The sequence below is a fragment of the Miscanthus floridulus genome, chromosome 3 (genome assembly GCF_019320115.1).
Source record: "Miscanthus floridulus cultivar M001 chromosome 3, ASM1932011v1, whole genome shotgun sequence".
In the NCBI taxonomy this organism is placed as follows: domain Eukaryota; kingdom Viridiplantae; phylum Streptophyta; class Magnoliopsida; order Poales; family Poaceae; genus Miscanthus; species Miscanthus floridulus.
This window is the reverse complement of record NC_089582.1, coordinates 149,509,826-149,528,959: the sequence shown is the minus strand read 5'-3', so window position 1 is coordinate 149,528,959 and position 19,134 is coordinate 149,509,826. Positions and strand designations below refer to the sequence as shown.

The window sequence follows — 19,134 nt, the reverse complement described above, 5'->3', positions numbered from 1 at the left end:
AATGCACGTATCGCAAGATTCGATGTGATAGATACTGTAGCACTTTTTGAAAAAACTTTTTGAAACTAAACCAGGCCTGAACACACATCGCTATCCTGCTTCCTCTGTCGCAGATTATAAGTCTGTTTTAGTTTTGCCCAAGTTTGAGGAAAAAAGTTAGCACCTACAATACCAAATAAATGCAAAATATATTTGATGGTGTATCTAATTGATCTTATCCGATATCGTAGATGTCTGTTGATTTTTCTCCCATAAACTTAGTTAAAATTAGAGAAGTTTGACTTATAACAAAGCTAAAACAACTTATAATTTGAAAAGCTACAAAATGAGCCCAACAGAAGACCAAAAAAAAATTCTCTAAAAAAAATAAAAGAAGCAAAGAAGCAAAATTAAATAGTAACAATAAACAGGCCTCCTTTTACTATTATCAGGATAGAAACCGGTCACTCTGCTCCGAGAAACATCAGAGCCTAGAGATGCTGCAGCTGCAACTAACCCTTTTCCTTTTTCTTCTTCATTCACATGCGTGCCCTGGCCAAGGAGATTAGAAATTACGCTGATGCAATCATGCGTGCTCACGACGTATGCATCATAACTAGATAGCTATGTGGGACACACAACCATCTGGAAGGCAAAGGCCAAAGGCCAAAGTCCAGAGGCCATGCTCATGCAGTTACTCATGTAAGAAGAAGCATCTCTACTCTCTGCACGGAGGACAAATCATGGTCAGAACAAGTGCAAGCATAAAGCAAAAGAAGGATGCAGGGCAATCCAAGAACCAGGGCTCCATTTTAAGCTCGCTTTTATGTGCCCTATGTAGAACAGTGAAGTTACGGCACCGGCTTCAAAGTTCACACGGATACAGCCTATGACATTGCCTTACCATCCCTTTGGCCTGGCTGCCTAGTAGCTAAGCTAAACAGGTGCCAAACTTACCAAAGGAGACAAAGGGGAATTCTATGCTTATTCTGTTATTCCATTCGTTGCCTTTGTGCAGTCCCAAGAAGGCATCAAAGAGTTATACAATGGCCACCTTCGCTTTATCTCTATGCAAAGCTTTGTGCAATTCTTCTTCCGGATGCCTGCAGTCAAAAGAAGGAAGTTTCAAGCTTTGTCCACATAGCCGATATTCTTAGGCCGCCGTACTGTGTCCCTCCCTTGCTTCTGAATGCATACAGCCCAACAGTGTAAGAGGATGAAACAATATAACTCATGTGATCACGGACCGCAATGGATCCTAACAACAACTGATCGACCGCCAATGCTGCCCGCCCTTTCATTTCAGCAAACTGGAGGCCAGAAACTCAGTGGAGACTGGAATTGGTTCTCAAACTAAGATATCATTGAGGAATCTGAGAGAGGAGGCTGGCAAGTTCTACGACATCAGATTGCAGACCACAGCCCCCAAAAGGTTCTCATGAGAATAAGGTGCTCCATTCCCTCTAGTTTTTCAAAAGAAAAGAAAAGAGGAGAAAAGATTGTGCTTCGCTTTCGCCCTTCTCATGTGGCAAGTAATTTCAACCAAAAGCTGGTACAAGTGTTTATGATCAGAACACAATGCAAGAGCTAGAGAGGGTTGCTGGAATTGACAAAGAAAAAGACTGGTGGGCGTAGGGTCCACGGGTACCCCAGGGGAATAAGGATAATATCTCTTTTCAGTTGCTGCAAAGATTGGGCAGTCAGGGTTGAGTGCTTCTTCAGATGATTCGACATTCTCCCTCTGCCTTATAAGACGGGACTCTGCGTAAGATCTCGGCAAGAGGAGAGGAGAGGGGAGGAGAGGATAGGAGGTAGGTAGTTTAGTTTGAGAAGCCAAAGGTTGTCTCACTCCCAGAAGACCGCACAACAACTATTTTGGTTACTAGAAATAGAGGCACTGAGGCTGAACACCGGTAAAGCTGCCAAGGATCCCAGCAGTCAGGAATGTGCAGCCTGTAAGCAGACATTTCAGTACATAACAGGAACTGAACAGGTGAGATGTGCTTCTACTCTTTTGTTTACATGACTGAAGGAAGGCATCACCTAGGATGTATTCCGAGTAAGAAACGTACTGACATGGAGTTCTTGGTGACAGATGTATCATCAGCAACAGCTCCACAACCATAACCAGCACCTGTCCTCAAGCCCGGGCTTACCTCCTGAGAAGCAGTTTCTCCTGGAAGGAGGAGATGCAGGACTCGTCCTCTCCACCGATGCTAAGCCTAGATTGAAATGGACACCAGAGCTGCATGAACGTTTTATGGAGGCAGTACATCAGCTAGGAGGGCCAGACAGTGAGTATACATGTGATCAAAACTTATATCTGTCACTCGTACACGGCACATGGCAGGAAGCCTGAATTAACACAATGATGGTACCTTCTAAACTCTGCATGCGGAACTCTTGCAGAAGCTACGCCAAAAACAATCATGAGGCTGATGGGAATCCCTGGACTCACCCTGTACCATCTTAAGAGCCATCTCCAGGTACATCTTGAGTTCTCTGCTACTGCTGTATGGCATGAAAAAATTGGCTTGCCGTCACCGTCACAAACTAAGGTAGATGCTTTTCTGTTTCTCATAGAAATACAGACTCAGCAAGAATCTCCAGGCCCAAGCTAATGCTGTCAACGCAAAGAATGGTAGGCTACTACATGATTCTTAAACCTGAAGTAACTAAAATCCCAACCGTCCAATGGTGGAGATACTAAACTTGCCTTTGTTTCGCAGTGTTAAGCTGCAGGACAGGAACAGACAACCCATGCGAAGGGAGAGGATCACCACCACCACACTTGAACCTAGAGCCCCAGATAAACAGGTGAGAAGCGAGTAAAAATTGTTAATTGCAAACATTCTCCTCCAACTTTCAGAAGCTGACATAATTCAGAAATTTATCAGGTCAATGCACATTGAAGCCCTCCAGATCCAGATCGAAGTTCAGAGACGGCTTCATGAGCAGCTAGAGGTATACAATCAACTCCGTAATTTAATTAAAATCTATTGCATACCCTGCCTAACTCAGTGTCTCCATATTATAAACATATGGAAGTTGCTATATTTGAGTTGCCTGAATTTCCAGGCAACCAACTAATACAATTAAAAGGACAAGACAATTCACATTTTTTTTCTACATAGTTAAACAATAACAAAATTATATGTCGTTGAACAACAACAACAAAATCAGAAGAGAAGTGTGAACGTATAAGCAATGCAAAAGCAATACTTGTGTAGCGTCAGGAACACTAGTAGCTATTAGTGTCAGGAACACTAATAGCTTCCGGTCGTGCAAAATTACAACTGCAGGCGAAAATAAAAAAATGAGAACACTTTGTAAAAATGCTCCCATGTCAAAATCTTTAACTAACATAATACTACTCCTTCCATAGTAGAAAAAAAAAGACCTCTTAGATTTAGTCCAAGTCAAACTATCATAAGTTCGACTGATTTCATAGAGAAAATTAGCAACATTTATGACACTAAATAGTTATACTAGGAAACTATATTAGAGAGCTTAACAAGAAATGCTACACGCAAAAGAGAGCATTAGAGGCTAGAGCCCCATGGGCGTCGAATTCTCACCAGCCAAGGAAAGAAATGGAAGAGCTAAAAGAAAGTAAAAGGGCATGACAAGCCCTCTGGTCGAATCGCGATACCTCAGCCTCCACAGAGTATAGTGCTGTGAGCTGGCCACCGGCGAGAGGCGGCGCCGGCGGCCGGAGTTGGAGCCATCTGCCCTGGCCTGCCACTCCGGCCATCGTGCAGCCGTTGGATCTTACCGAGTACAGACGTACAGTACGTCTCAGATTCATCCAGCAAATGGGGTATTGGGCCCATTCCAGAGGCACGCACGCACCGTAATTTCGGCCTATAAACTGGATCACAGTAGCCCGTCCGCGACTGATTCGAAGCCCAATTTTTCTTGTGCTGCACCTGCACGGCTCAGCTGGGCTCGGCCCATTACCTCCACTTTCGGCCCATTTACATTTTCCATTGATGCCGCAGGTTCAGAGACACCTGCAGCTGCGGATCGAAGCGCAGGGCAAGTACCTGCAGTCCGTGCTGGAGAAGGCGCAGGAGGCGCTGGCCAAGCAGAGCGTCCACCTCGACGGCGGCGAGATGCCGACGCAGCAGCTGTCGGAGCTCATCTCGAGAGCCACGGCGACGAGGCGCGTCCAGGTCCAGCAGGAGCATCTCCACCGTCACCAGCGTCACCTCGGCGGAGATGGGTCGGTGGACAGCTGCCTGACCGCGTGCGAGGGGTCCCAGTGCCAGAGGGAGAGGGAGAGGGACCAGGACCTGCTGTCCATCGGCCTCTCGTCTGCTGCACCGCCTCACACTCCCAGCAGAGGCTACAACAACGACAGAGGCGGCGCCACCGCCAGCGCCATCTGCGAGGAGTTCCTGTTTCTTGACGAGCCCAGTAGGAGAGGAGGAGGAGGAGGAGGAGGAGGGTCCTCGGATGACCATGACCAGCAGGAGCTGGACCTTAGCATCAACGGCAGGAGCAATCTACCAAGGCCTCGCGACAGCCAAAGGATCGACCTGAACGGGTCGAGCTGGAACTGATGATCGTCGTTTAGCAATGAGTTGCAGACAGACAGGTCTTCTTCCTCGTAGCTTAATTAGCTGCAGTAGTGAAAACTGAAAACAGCAAGGTTCACAGATGTGCTGTGCTGTGCATTTCCATGCCCTGCAGCCATTTGCAGTAAGATCTGGGGTACTATCACCGACAGCCTACGCGTTGTCGTCCATGCATCCATGGCGGATGCATGGTGCAGCAAATAACTAAGCAGTGACTGATGAAGATGATGGATTGGCGGTGAAATTCAGTTCCTATGAGGGCATGCGAGAAAGAGAACCCAGATGTTCTCCTCTGCTGTCTGATTAGTTAACTCTGTAGATCGATGTGTATGATATATGCTACGTAGTACTTTTTTTTGGGTCATATTCGCCGCCAAATATTTTTGCTTCAGCTTTACTCTACTTCTCAGCTATCGCTTCACCTGATATGATGGTGCCGAGCAAACCGTTGCTCCTGATGTGGAAGCATAAATGTGTTAATTAATTGCTAAAACATCGACATTTTATACTACCTCCGTCCCAAAATGAGTAATTATAAGTTTATGGTCCTGTTCGCTTTGCTAAAAAGACATGGCTGAAAGTACTGTTCGCCGCTGAAATAGTATGGCTCATAAGACAAGCGAACAGAGCCTATATCGAGTCTAGAATTATAACTCCGAGTAAACATATTGATGATTAATCTAATGATACTAATTCAAATAATTAATGTTAGTTTTTTAATAGATTTGGTCAGACTTAAAACCGTTTGATTTCTGTAAAAACGAGAATTGTATTTTTCTTTAAACCGAGAGATGAATCAGATGGTATTCTTGTTAGGATCAACGGCCAGTTTGAGCACTAGCGGACGATTGAAAAATGGTAATGTTTGGTTGAGGACGTCGGGACGCACAGATAAACCGATCGATCTCACGCATTACGCCCAATAAAAAAAAGAGCGCGTAGTTAAAGTCAGGCGGGGTCCGCACTCTGGGAGCGTGTGTGGCTACTTGTTCGGATGCATGCTACGGTGGGGCCCGTGCATGCGTGTGAGAGCACTGGCTGCCTTCCTGCGTCCGCTGCTGGCTGGACCAGCCGGCCAGGCCTCTAGCCGCATGCGCCCAGGGACGCAGGCCTCCCTGTCGTGCTTGCCCTCTACTACCTAGCGTCCAGGCCTGCTCTACTTGTCGTGCTGCTCTTCCTCTCTCTGTGTGTGTTGTCTGCGCCCAGGCCAAGCTGCCCCTGCCGATTTGCTATTTTGGCCAACCGGCTTAGGCACTTAGCCAGTGGCAGGGCTGGCCAGGCCACTTGCCTGTTTGTGAGAGGAGCATGGGCCCGCATCTGCATGGTAGCTGAGTGTTGGCCCAAATTTTTCCATCACTCCATATCATCTAGCTCCGTATGTTTTATGCGTTTCAGATGTATGTTTAACTAGATGTTGCATGCGTTTTATCTAGATGTTATATATGTTGTAATAGTTATACACGTATGTTGCAAGTGTATGTTTTAAATGTTTCAGCTGTTTCAAACGTATGTTGCAAGTGTTTTTATCTTGATGTTGCATATGTTGTAATGGCTATACACGTTTGTTGTAAGTGTATGTTTCAAAATATTCCAGCTATTTCAAATGTATATTGTAAGTGTTTTATCTAGATGTTGCATATGTTGCACTGGATATGCACGTATGTTGCAAACGTATGTTTATAAATGTTTCATTTGTTTTGGACGTACGTTGCAGGAAATACTTTTATGTTGCAAGTGTTGCATGACCAGGAGCGGGAAGTGGGCACAGACGAAGGTTGTCCTCTCGTGCGTGCGGGAAGCGAAGCGGGTGTAGTGGCCCCCACATGCATGCGTACTGCAGCAGCAGGCGGAGCCGAGTCGGTAGGCGCGACAGCAGTAGCGTGGGGCGACAACAACAGCGCGCGGACAGGTGCGGCAACAGTGTGCAGGCGTGTGGGCAAGAGTTGCATGCATGCGCTATGGAGCCCGGCTAGGCAAAGTAGGAAGCGGAGGCATGGTGCATGTGTCCCTTCCGTTGGTCGCATGCATCCAGGGAAGCGCGTCTGCACCGTTTCCTTCCGCATGTAGAGGGAACACATCAAGCGCGTGGGTGGGTAGTAGACGTGGGTGTTCAAATGGTACGTCCAGACGCTGGTCTTTCCCATTGGAAAAGGAAGCGTGACGGGCTGTCGCCGCAGTTGCATGCAGCTCCTCAGTTGCACCGTCTTGTAGCACACTGAGCTGTTGTAGCTGTAGGCTCTGTTCGCTTCGCTGAAAAAACAAGTCAACATTGTTTCCGTTGATTTGTTGCGAGAGAAATACACTGTTTCGACTAAAAAAACCAGCTGAAAAATACGGATGATAAGACAAGCGAACATGGCCGCGGTAGCTGCAGCTGCAAACCGCAGCGAATGGAGCCACGAAGCTTGCAGGATTCGCCGTTGTCGCTGGGGTATAGAGAATATGTTACCTTTCATGCAATGGACCTTCGGCCAGTAGCTGTAACGTAGACAATATGACGATATATAGTTTAAAAATAGTGCTAGGAGGGCTGTCGAAAAGCATTTAAATCTGAGCCCCCTCGCAGCAGCAACGGGGCACAAAAGGCTCCAAGATATGGACACCTGTAATACTCGAAAACAATTGTTTGGCCTGGAAAAACTGCATAATCCAAAAATGGCATTGTCAAATTAGTAGTCATTGCAGAACTATCTCTTTCTAGAAGGATTGGCTAATTAATTATGGAGCAACAATTTATTTTGGACTAAAAATTGAGTGGAAAGCATCTAATTGCATAACTCAAACAATTGTTTCACCATTTGAGGAGGTTTGATGAACTAAGTATGGACTAACAATCCATAGCGTAAGAAGAAAAATTGTAGTTTCAAGAATCCAACATATATGCAGCACAATATTTTAGGAAATAGTACTTGGCATGCGTGGACAAAAAAAATCTTGAACCCTAATTTTAGTAGGTTGATCTGCTTACCGGTAAGGAAATCCAAACTGACAACCGTAGAAGATTTAACATAGAACTGAAGCGAAGAGGAGAGGAGCGAGGCAGCACCTGCGTAGGTACTGCCTGGATCTGAGAAGCTGGGCTGGAGACCCGTGGCCTGGAGCATGCTGCGCTAGGGGCACCCGCATCGCCGGCCACTGGGAGAGAGAGGGAGAGATAGAGTGAGAGGGGGGGGGGGGGAGAGATGCACGCGGAGCGTGGCGGAGGGGGCAGCGTCCGCCGGTCCGCCATTGCGGGCACTGCCTGAGCGTGGCTGCACCGGCGTGCAGCCACGCGGGGGGCGGGCACCGCGAGGATGCTGCCGATGCGGCGCCAGATCTGGAGAGAGAGAGAGAGAGAGAGAGAGAGAGAGAGAGAGAGAGAGAGAGAGAGAGAGAGAGAGAGAGAGAGAGGAAGAGGAGAGTGGACAGAGTGGGCGAGACAATGCAGATATTTTGGCTGGGTGGATTGGTCGGGCGAAGCAGCAGGAACGTATGGTTGTGGTTTATCGGGCGACGTGGATAGGCTGGGTGAATTCGGGGTGACGTAGCCGGTGCAGCCGATCGCGGAGCAACGTCGGATTATAGGGGGAAATTGACACATGATTTTGCAAGAGGAAGGGTAGTGGAACAGTAGTGTCACCCTGTTCAGAGTCCAGGCTTCTTCTCTGCTTTTCTTTTCCTTTTATAAGTTCATTCCAGACTTCAGATAGATGACGATGATTATGATTATCCAGAGGAAGCCCCTTTGGCAGGGTCTGCGATTCTCAACCAAAAAAAAAAAAAGATGAAGCCAGGAAAAAAAACATGTTCTTATCGATTTCTGGCCAAAAATAGCTTTTGATTCACCCTTTTTTGTTTGCTTGATTTTAGGTTCAGATGCCATTCTTGTGTCTCCAAGTTTTAAAGGACTTTTGATTAAATCAGTGAAGTCCTAACAAAAATCCTGCCAAAGAAACCCTAGGTATAGTGAGTGAGTGAGTGAGTGAGTACTTACTGACGGCTACTAGCTGTGTGTGTCTTGTACTGAGATGGATTCATCTTGGCCGTGCTCAAATCTAACTACTCCCACTAGAGTGGATTAGTTTATCTCACGCAGGCAGTAGACCAGTAGTACAAACCCCAAGACCACTCTTTTTTGCTCTCATTTTCAGGAATGGACAAAGCTCGCGGCGGATGCACACGAATCCATGCTGCAACTCGCAGTTTTCCAAATCCGTGCTGCTGCCTTGGCCAGCTAGCTGTTGGCCCACCGGTCAGTACGCTGTTCCTCGGGCACCAGACGACGTGTTCGTTGGTTGATTTCTAGGTTTGTTTGAACTGGCTGGTGTTGATTTGTTGTGAAAGAAAAATATTGTTAACTAGTTGAATAAGCCTGGCTCTAGCCAGCGAACATGGTGAGAACTGATGAAAATATCCAGCTCGCCTGGCTCTAACCAGCGAACATGGTGAGAACTGATGAAAATATCCAGCTCGCTGCCACTGTTGCTCCTGCTACCATAGCTAGCATGCTTCTTGTTGTTTCTGGCGGAATTGTTTTGTTTGTCCATGGTCATCTTACCCTCATTAGTCGCTTTCTTATCACGTGTATTATCCCCCGCCCCTTTTTAGGCAGCAGTGTGTACACCCTACGTGCAAGAAAAAAAAATGCAATTCTTAGTATATATCAAGTTTGACTAATTATATATAAAAAATTATAAGTATTTATAATATTAAATAAATATCATTAGATTAATTATAAAATGTATTTTATAATAAATTAATTTAAAACCATAAATATGAATACTATTTAGTAGAAACTTGGTTAAACATGATCTACTTTATCTAACACGTAATCGCTAGTTATATCCTTTGTTGGACAGAGGGAAGGTACTTTGCATGCATCCGATCAAATATAATTGCTATCTTTATGCAAACATGAGGTCGAAGCATGATATTTCAACAGCACCCTCTTCTTTTCCTGTCTACGTAGCGCAATTAATTAACTGTTCTATTCTTGGTCACATTTCATCCACTGGTCTCTTTCTCACCCTTGTCATTCTGGGCATTCTTTCCCTGACACTTACAGTATAACTGTTCTATCTGAATTGATACTGGGCGTGACGGAAATAGTGACATTCTTACCAGCTGAGCTGGCTCTAATAAGTAATAAGGCACAAGCACAAATACTGCTCCTATCTAAATTTCGTTTTGCTATGCAAGTTTCTTTCGGCTTCAAGTGGCAACTATACTTACTTACATAAAAGTGGTGGGCCCTCGGGGGGAAAAATTTCTTATCTACGACGAAAAGTGTAAGATGGACCATAGTCCATGTGAGAGTGTGTGGTCAGTACATTTGCAAGTGGCGCATGATCTTTAGGCTTTGTTTAGTTCCTAAAAAGTTTTTCAAAAAATGCTACAGTAGTCATCATATCGAATCTTGCGATATGTGCATGGAGCATTAAATGTAGGCGAAAAAAAATTAATTGTACAGTTTGGTTGGAAATCGCGAGACGAACGTTTTGAGCCTAATTAGTCTATGATTGAACACTAATTGATAAATAAAAACGAAAGTGCTACAGTAGCTAAATTCCCAAATTTCGTGAACTAAACACAGGAGTAGTCTGACAAATGGCAGCACAGCAAAAGATCTTTATTGTGTGGCTGCAAGGCCAGCCAGGGTGGATTGTGGATAGATATCATATCATGCCTACACGCAGCGAGTTGTGCCAAAAAGTTCTCAAAATGATATATTTTGCATGGATCGATCGAGCAGGCTAAAGCCCGTCTGCTTTGAACATCTGAGACAAGCGTGGCCATGTCGCCTGCTCCCTACACAACATAGGTTGGCTTAGTTGGGGCTCTCGGTCTCAGGGTCATCAGCATTCAGCAAGCTGGAGATGTGCTTCCTTTTCAGCCAGCTTGGGGCTTGCCGTGCATTCTATCACGACCATAATGTCCAAGGTTTACAAACAGTCTTGCCGCAACATTCTTGAGCACGTGCCTCGCTTGTTTCAAGTAAAAAAAAAAAGTTTGTTTGGTTGTAGGATGAGGGTTGCATTATATACTCACGATGAGTGGATGCAGGCTGTGGACGTCCGTAGTTAAAAAAGATGAGTGTTTGGTTAGTTGCAGCCGTAGATGCAAGTTAAGCTGAGTCTATGTTTGGTGGGCTAAATCTGAGGCTGCATGAGCGGATACAAGATGTTCAGACCGTGTCTGATTGTATGTATTAGAATGGACATGTGCCTATGACGCGTGGGTCCCTTGCACGATGCGGTTGAACGCGCCGAGCCAAGCCTGGCGGGTACGCTCGATCTGGGCGGACCGCTCGATGCGGCAAGTAGCCATATGTAAGAAAAATGGACCCTAAGTCCATTTAATTTGGATTTTGATGTTTGATGACCAACACAACTAAATTAGACTAATAAATTTGTAAGTAATTGTTTTATAGTTTAATAGGATGCAAGACGTGACTTGGACGAATGCGACATGATAATCTCACGATCAACACTATAAGCAAAACCCTAAAACACAAGACAAGACCTAAGATATCAAACAAAGTTCAAGCACGAAGATAGAAACCAAGCCGGGCGCAAGATCGCGAAGAAACGAGCTCGGCAGAGGTGATCGGACACGGCCTTTATAGGGACCGGACACGTCCGATCAGTTGCTCGTCAATAGCAGGCGTCAACAGCTGTGACCGGACGCTGAGCGAAGCAGTGACCGGACGCACTGATGACACTGTTCTTCGTCACGGTAATGTTTTCAACGTGACCGGACGCAGTGGCACTGGACGACCGGACGCACAAAATACAGCGTCCGATCGAGTCAAGAGAGGTTCCAGAGCGGCGCCAGCGTGACCAGGCGTGTCCGAACGAGTGAGACCGAACTCGGCCTAGAGTCCAATCAACACGCACGCTCTAACGGTCAGGACGACCGGACGTGTCCGGTCAGGACGACAGCAGTGTCCGGTCAGTAGCAGAAAGCTGGGTTTCACCCCCAACGGCTACTTTCTCTATGGGGCTTATAAATAGACCCCCAACCGGCTATTTGAGAAGTGGAGAGCCGAGAAAACATACCAAGGATGTTGATACACCATTTTAGTGATCTTCACTTCGCATAGTTCTTAGTGATTCATTAGTTGATTAGCGTAGGTGCTTTGCGAAGTGCTTAGGTTGATTAGACCATCGCTTATGCGTTTGCTCTAGGTTTAGGCCTAGTGTTTAGTGAGGTTTGCACATCTCTTATCACTTGGTGCTTGCGCGCACCATTGTTGTACATTGGTGGAGTCTGTAGTCTTGCGAGATCACACCAACCGCGTTTATGGTGTGACCGCTACCGTGTACCGGAGGGAACAAGGCCCATGGCGTTTTGGCCAGAAGCTTAATAGTGAAGACGACGGGGAGCATCCGGGAGAGGCTTATCAGAAGGCACGTCGGAGACCCACTTGCGCGTGGGGAAGACCCGAGGGTATCCATGGAGTTACCCGATCGAGAGCTTGACCCTTGCGAGGGATTCCTTCAAAGGGGCTCCAACGATTAGGGAGAAGCTTACGCGCTTCTCGATACCTCGGTAAAAATACCAGAGTCGTCGACGGGAGTTTGCATATCTCTATCTTACTCTTTAGCTTCCGCATTTACATTGCAATCTTGGTGTGTGCTTTACTTTCCTAGCTTAGTGATAGGCTAGTTGATAGTTTTGGAACCTAGGTTGCATAACTCTTTTTACGGTAGAGATAGCAACACACTAGTAAAACCATAGTTGCACATTTAAATAGTTTATTGTTTGCGTAGATTTTTGCTAAGGATTGAAAAAGAGACCATAGTTTAGAGTTAGAGTTTTAAGTTGCTTAATTCACCCCCCTCTTCTTAGGCGTCACGGTCCCTTACAAGTGGTATCATAGCTGGTTGGCTCAATTTGGACCTTTGGTTTTACCGTCGTTGAGCTGACGCTATTTAGAGTGGTTGAGATGAATACCTCCAGACCTCCGTACTTTGACGATACTAACTTCTCCTACTATAAAGCTAAAATAGCTTGTCACCTTGAGGTGGTAGATTGGGTGTTTGAAGAGTCACTCGTGACGGGATGAAACCTATTAAGAATCCCAATAAATCCACAAAGAGTGAAGAAAAATAAATCCATTTCAATGCTAGAGCTAAAAATTATTTGTTTGAATCTTTTAGCATAGATGTGTTTAACCGAGTGTTCACTTTAAATACAGCACATGAAATTTGGTTAAAACTCCAAGAACTCTATGATGGCACAACTAATGTCCGTGAGCAAAAATATTGTCTAGCTAAATAAAATTATGATTCATTTACAATGAATGATAATGAGCTTGTTCGTGATATGTATTCTTGTTTGAATCTAATTATCAATGAGCTCCATTTAATAGGATTAACGAAGCTAGATGATGTGGATATCGTGAGGAAGATCATCTCCGTGCTACCACAAAAGAAATATGCAAGCATCATCACCATCCTTTACAACATGGAGGATTTGAGCACTATGACCCCATCATAGTCATTGGTAAGATAGTGACATTTGAAAAGTCACGGAAGATGGGTCAAGAAGAAGCCTCGTCATCAAGCAAAGGCAGAACTTTCACATGTAGTGAGGAAAAGAAGATGAAGGGCAAGCAAGTTGAGACAAGCTTAAGCTCAAGCTCCTCAAGTGAAGAAGAAGATGATGAGGATGAGGATGATGAAGAATCAAGTGATGATAATCAATCTTCCTCCTCCACCTCCGACCTTGATAAAGAATCAATCAAACTTATCAACAAGATGGAAAAGATGATCCAAAGGCTTAATATCAAGGGTGTGCCCATCCAAATTTAAGATTTCATCTTCACCAATCAAAGAAATGAGCAAAGAAAGAAAGGATGCTATGGATGCGGCGAGTTAGGGCACTTTGTGGAAGTTTATCCAAACAAGCTCACACCCAAGACAAAGAAGAAGACGTGCAAGGACAAAGCCCTCACATCAATAAGGTCATGGGATGATTCTTCAAGTGAAGAAGAAGACCATCACAAGAGGTGAGGCCACAAACACTCATCGTCAAGCTCTTCTCGTGTGTGCCTTATAGCATGAGGTAACAAAAAGCCTATCCCTAGTGATAGCAACAGTGATAGTGATGATAAGCTACCTTCTTATGATGAAATTATGCAACAAAATCTTAACTTTGCTAAAGTTTGCACTAGTCAACAAAAGAAGATTGAAAAATTAAAAGAAAAACTAGATAGCTCACAACAAGCTTATGCTACTTTGCTTGAACAATATGAAACTTTTACCAATCTTAATATAGAGCTATCTACTAAAATTGAGCAACTTGAGACTAGTGCAAACATAAATGATTGCACAATCAATGATGAGCAACTTGTAAAGAAAAATGAAAAATTAAAGAAAAAGTTAGCTAGCTCACAAGATGATTATAAAAGTTTGCTCGCTAAAATAGAAACCATGTGCAAACATTGTGATGAGCTAACCAATAAAGTTGCTAATTTTGAAACCGTTGGTACAACCCCCACCGAGGCACCTAAAAATAAAGGTTCATTTTTTGACATGTCTAAAAAGGATGCCTATACTTTTTATAATGATTTATGTTTAGACTCACCCTTGTGCAACCAAGTTTGTATTAAGAAAGTTGTTGTAGATACATGCACACAAGAGGTTGCAATGGAGAATGAGCAACTCAAGCAAGAGGTGGCTCGCCTTACCAAGGACTTGACTCAAGTAAAAGGCAAAATAGAGCAAGCCTAACTTTATCAAGATAACACTATCAAGGGAGTGAAGAAGCTTGATGAAGGACAAATCGTGGTTTACTATGTATGCTATAAGGAAGGCCACAAGTTCTATGAGTGCAAGGTGAAGAATGGGAGAGGATCTAAGAAGAAAGAGAAAAACAAAAATGAAATAAGGAAGCTCTCCAACACCAACACCAATAAGGTGGACAAAAAGGCCTCCACACCTTATCTCTTAAAGAAGAAGAAAAATGACAAGGTGGTGGCCATCAAGGTGAACAAGCAAAAAACAATGGGGCCAAACATATTTGGGTGCCAAAGGAGATCATTTCCAACATGAAGAGCACCAAGAAGGTTTGGATCCCAAAAGGGAAGTGAGAACTCCGATGGACTTCAGAAAATTTAGAGACTTGGTAAAGTATGGGTGCATTTCATGGGGTGCATCATTATGGATAAGGTAATTGCCAAGTGGGTTAGTGAATACTATGGACCCAAATTTCCCTTCCCATGTTAGGTAACTAGATTTAATTTCTTGTAATCTTAATTAGCATCTAGTTCTTTTTTATGCCTAGGTTTGCATTTGCATGTTTAATCTTTTATCTTGCATACACTAGGTATATCTTATGGTAGGCTTGCTCGGTTTCACTCAACCCTTGGAGCAAACCTACATGATTTAAATTGTTTAGGAGCACGACACATAGTTTGTTTTACAATTGTTCATCTAATATGTGCCAAAGTCCAAATTGTAGATAATTTCTCCTGAATATCACTTTCAAAAATGATTCTCACATTCATGTGATGTCATCTTTCAAGTGGTATTTTTTATTCTAAAATCAATGTGCATGTCTCCTACAAGTATTCCATGCTTGTGTGCACAAAATTAGGGAGAGGTTACTCTACAAGTTGGATACTTTGAGACTAACACATTTTCAAACTTATCATGTGTGTAGTAGTCTTATTGCAAGGAAAATAGAGTCCCCGGAGTTAAGCATCATACTTCAAATATCCACCACCTATTGCAAGTGGTATAAATCAAATTGGTTTCCACATGTGATATTTCTAAACCAATATCATCATGTTGATTTCACTTTGGTATTTATATATTGTCGGTGCAGAAAGTGACCAACACGTAAATATTTGTAGTTTTGCTGTATGTTGTGATCGTATATGACCTAGCACTCAATGACATAGGGTTTATACTGGTTTAGGCAACGTGCCCTACATCAAGTTTGAGTTGGTCGGTGACTTTATTCCTGAGTACAGGTGCTCGAAGTTTGCTGTGGGGTTACAAACGAAAGAGAGAAAGCTGGGGGTTACAAGAGGTTCGGTCGAACTCTGGTCTAAAAAGCCGAGAGTGACGGGAGCTCCGCTATGTGCTAAGTGTTTGAGCGTATGCTCGAGGTTTGAACCTAGTGGTTCTCCTGTCGTGTGTGTTATTTGAGTTGTTGTGTCCTGATCGATCTATCTATTGGGAGAGAGCACATCCCCTTTTATAGATGAAGGGGATGGCCTTACAAGTGAGAGGGAGAGAGTGTATGTATGCTAAGTCTTGTTGCCCATGCCGTCAGGTACAAGATGATTGTAGGCGCCTATAACACTGTTAATGTCAAATGCCTGTGGGAGGTCGCGTCGTCTTCTTCTGGTATGGCAGACGTTGGTGCCTGCCATATTGTTGATGCCCAGAGGCATGCAAGGGGTTTTACCATGCTCATCCAGTATGGCAGTTGTTGCGGGTGCCCACAACACTATAGGGGAAATGTCGGCGCCCACAACACTGTTCTGATATGCCTGAAAGGTTGCATGACACTCTTCTGACATGTCCTGTCGGTACTGTCCTGTAGGTGTACAGGGTATGGTCCTCGATCTTGCGGTTGACTTGAGTGCCCTACCTTACTTGCTCCGTGCGTTTCCTAGTCCTCACCAAGCGAGTATCCTTGATCGGTTGGTCCCAGTTGGCTTCGACTGCACCGATCGGAGAAGAGCTATAAGTAGGGGGTTTGGTGCGTCCTGGGTTGGAGACATAGTTCAGAGTTTTTGGAAGTAGTGTTTGGTCAGGCCTTCCGGTCGGAGAGGCGAGCCAGAGTTGGAAGCGAGTGCTATTCCTCTTTGGTCAGGCCTTTTGGTCAAAGAGGCACGTCGGAGTTAGAAGCGAGCATTGTTCCTCTTTGGCTAGGCCTTTCGGTCGGAGAGGTGGGCCTTCCGGTCGGAGATTGGATCGCCCTTCTAGTCTATCGTTTTTAGGTGTTTGGGCCAGCCCATGAGTTGTCCATTATTTGCAACGTCGTTTGTAGGGCCGAGCCTTTGTTGGAAAGCCGGTCCATGAGGGACCCTGGGTTTATAAACCCTACAGGAGCCCCTGAGCCCCTGGACAATTCGGGTAGAATCGTCTGGGGTTTTTTTCGTGTTGCCAGCAGGGAAGTTTTGTTTCATCAGCGGGTGCACACGAGCGCACCCACGGGTTTAGCCCCCGAGCCTCAGGTGGTTCGGTCAGAATCGCCTGGGGGATTTTGTCAGTGAAGCCGAGGTAGTTTTAGGGATCGAGCAAGATGGAGTCACGGATCCTGGGGTCGAGCGTGCCGAGGTAGTTTAGGGATCGGGTGAGATAGAGTTCACGGATCCTGGCGTCGGGCGTAGCCACGGCAGTTTAGGGATCGGGCGAGACGGAGTTCGTGGATCCTTGCATCGGACGCAGCCGATGCAGTTTAGGGATCGGGCAAGATGGAGTCGTGGATTCTGGCATCGGATGTGCTGAGGCAGTTTAGGGATCGAGCGAGACAGAGTTTGTGGATCCTAGCGTTGGGCGTAGCTAAGGCAGTTTAGGGATCAGGTCAGATGAAGTTCGTGGATGATGGCGTCGAACATAGCTGAGGCAGTTTAGGGATCAGGCTTGACGGAGTTCGTGGATCCTAGCATCGGGCGCAGCTGAGGTAGTTTAGGGATCAGGCAAGATGGAGTTTGTGGATCCTAGCGTCGGGCACAGCCGATGCAGTTTAGGGATCAGGGAGACGGAGTTCACGGATCCTAGCGTCGGACGTGCCAAGGTAGTTTAGGGATTGGACGAGACAGAGTTCGTGGATCTTAGCATCAGGCACAGCCGAGGCAGTTTTAGGGATCGGGCGAGACGGAGTCATGGATCCTAGAGTCAGGTGTGTCGAGGCAGTTGAGGGATCGGGCGAGACGGAGTCATGGATCCTGGCATCGGATGTGCCGAGGCAGTTTTTAGGTGTCTTGAGCCCCTTAGCCCTGTCGGGCTTGGTAGGGGTCAGTTGAGTTTTGTGCGTTACCCCATCCATGGTTTCTTGCAATCGGAGGGGCTGAGCTAATATCACTTGCCTCGATGGCTCGAGTGACACGCTCGGTGAGCTCGCTAATGGGTATGATCGAGTGAAATCTAGGTCCATCGTTCATAATAGGGTCGTCATAACCCTCGTGTGATATTACACTGCTCCTTAACCTACAACCCGGTAGATGTCTGGGTCATTCCAAAGACCGACCTTGGTGCCCCGCTGGCCTCCCCTCGATGGAGATTCTATGAGTTTGGCAGTGGTTAGGATCGAACAAGAATGTTGAGATGACCCTGTCTGCTTCAGAGCAGATAAGGCAAGGGCCGCTCGGGGCTCATCTGCATTTTCTCACCTGGCTCTGTTTGATGCGAGGTAGCCTTGAGCCCTTCGTGGGCCAGCCTTTGAACCACGGTCGGTCGTTGCTCATGTTGAATGAGGCAACTGCTGCTTCGTGACGCAACACGGAGTGTTGTGATGCATTTAACTGCATATACAATGCCTCATATGTATGGAATGAATGAATTCATGTATAGATGAATGAAATGATTATATAAAGAAATAGTGAGGGTTGGTAATGTTACCTTGATGACTCGAGTGATGGGGTTTGAAGAGCTCCAATCAGAAATGTCAATCGAGATCCGCGCTCGTTGTTTGTGACAAAGTTGGCATGGCCCACATGGGTCATCCCTTTGCTCCTTACCTATCTCTCATCATTTTCCTTAGCCGTTTGATTGACTCAGGAAGCCTGATGGTCTCTCCTAGGTGGAGATCCCATAGTTGGGCCTTTTCAAGTCTTGCCTGGGAAGGCGGAGGGCTGCTTGCGTGTGGTGGTGCTTTGTTTCTCGTGCCCAGCCGTGCGGTAGTGGTGGGCCATACCTAGGCCATGTCCTGTCTAACTGGGCGTCGTTCTATCGGGTAGGGTGTGTCCCATCGGTCAGGGTACGTCCCATCAGTCAAGGGGTGTCCCGTCGTTTCCCATCTGCATTGAATGAGGAAAGGAAGAGGGTTTTTTGCCCCAATCCTTTGCCCTTCTTCAACTGCTGCATCTCCTCCTTAAATAGGGGAAGGGAGAGGGAAAGAAGAACTCATAGACCCGTTCATGATTTTGGAGCGCAATGTTGAGCTGGAGGTCATCCAGCGTAGATGAGGTGGTCTTGGCCACCTTCACCAAGAAGGGGTTGCTTTTGTTGAAGGAGGTGGTGCACTGGAGGGTACTGCACGTCGTCGGCTTCATCACCGTCTATGACACTTTCATTGGGATGGAGACGCACGTGGACTCCTTCCGATGAGTCTTTTCTGGGCAAGCCTTGTTGGAGAGGAAGACGCTCGGGACTGCGCTGGTGGAAGGTTTTGCCCTTGTAGCTGCTCAGGTTGGCCAGTTCGTAAAGTTTGATGAGACATCTTCCAGCTACGGCAGCCATACCTCGGCGGGCAGCGTCCCTACCTTGGAGCTGCCTCGACTACATGAGAAGGTTAGGAGCTCCATGCTCTTTTGTTGAGCATCTATGGGTACGACGCCCTCAAGGTACCTATTGTGCTCGCTGAAGTCGAGGGAGCAGAACCGGGCGAGGCCCTTGCGGCGGTGGTTATGTCC

General features: G+C 45.9%; 1 protein-coding gene across 1 annotated transcript; it reads left to right on the top strand.

Moving 5' to 3' along the window:
- Positions 1-526: 526 nt before the first annotated feature.
- On the top strand, positions 527-4,784 carry LOC136542809 (myb-related protein 1-like). The gene is made up of 7 exons (XM_066535418.1): positions 527-1,972; positions 2,075-2,273; positions 2,389-2,465; positions 2,563-2,620; positions 2,709-2,796; positions 2,877-2,943; positions 3,981-4,784. The coding sequence occupies exons 2-7, from the start codon at positions 2,075-2,077 to the stop codon at positions 4,542-4,544; spliced, it is 1,053 nt and encodes a 350-aa protein (XP_066391515.1). The 5' UTR covers positions 527-1,972; the 3' UTR covers positions 4,545-4,784.
- Positions 4,785-19,134: the final 14,350 nt, after the last annotated feature.

What these genes read in the sequence shown, in the direction of transcription:
- LOC136542809 (XM_066535418.1), top strand. Translation starts at nt 2,075, where the DNA reads ATGTATCATCAGCAACAGCTCCACAACCATAACCAGCACCTGTCCTCA. An exon ending in TCAGCTAGGAGGGCCAGACA is followed by an intron (nt 2,274 to 2,388) that starts GTGAGTATACAT and finishes GAACTCTTGCAG; the next exon opens with AAGCTACGCCAAAAACAATC. An exon ending in ATCTTAAGAGCCATCTCCAG is followed by an intron (nt 2,466 to 2,562) that starts GTACATCTTGAG and finishes TGTTTCTCATAG; the next exon opens with AAATACAGACTCAGCAAGAA.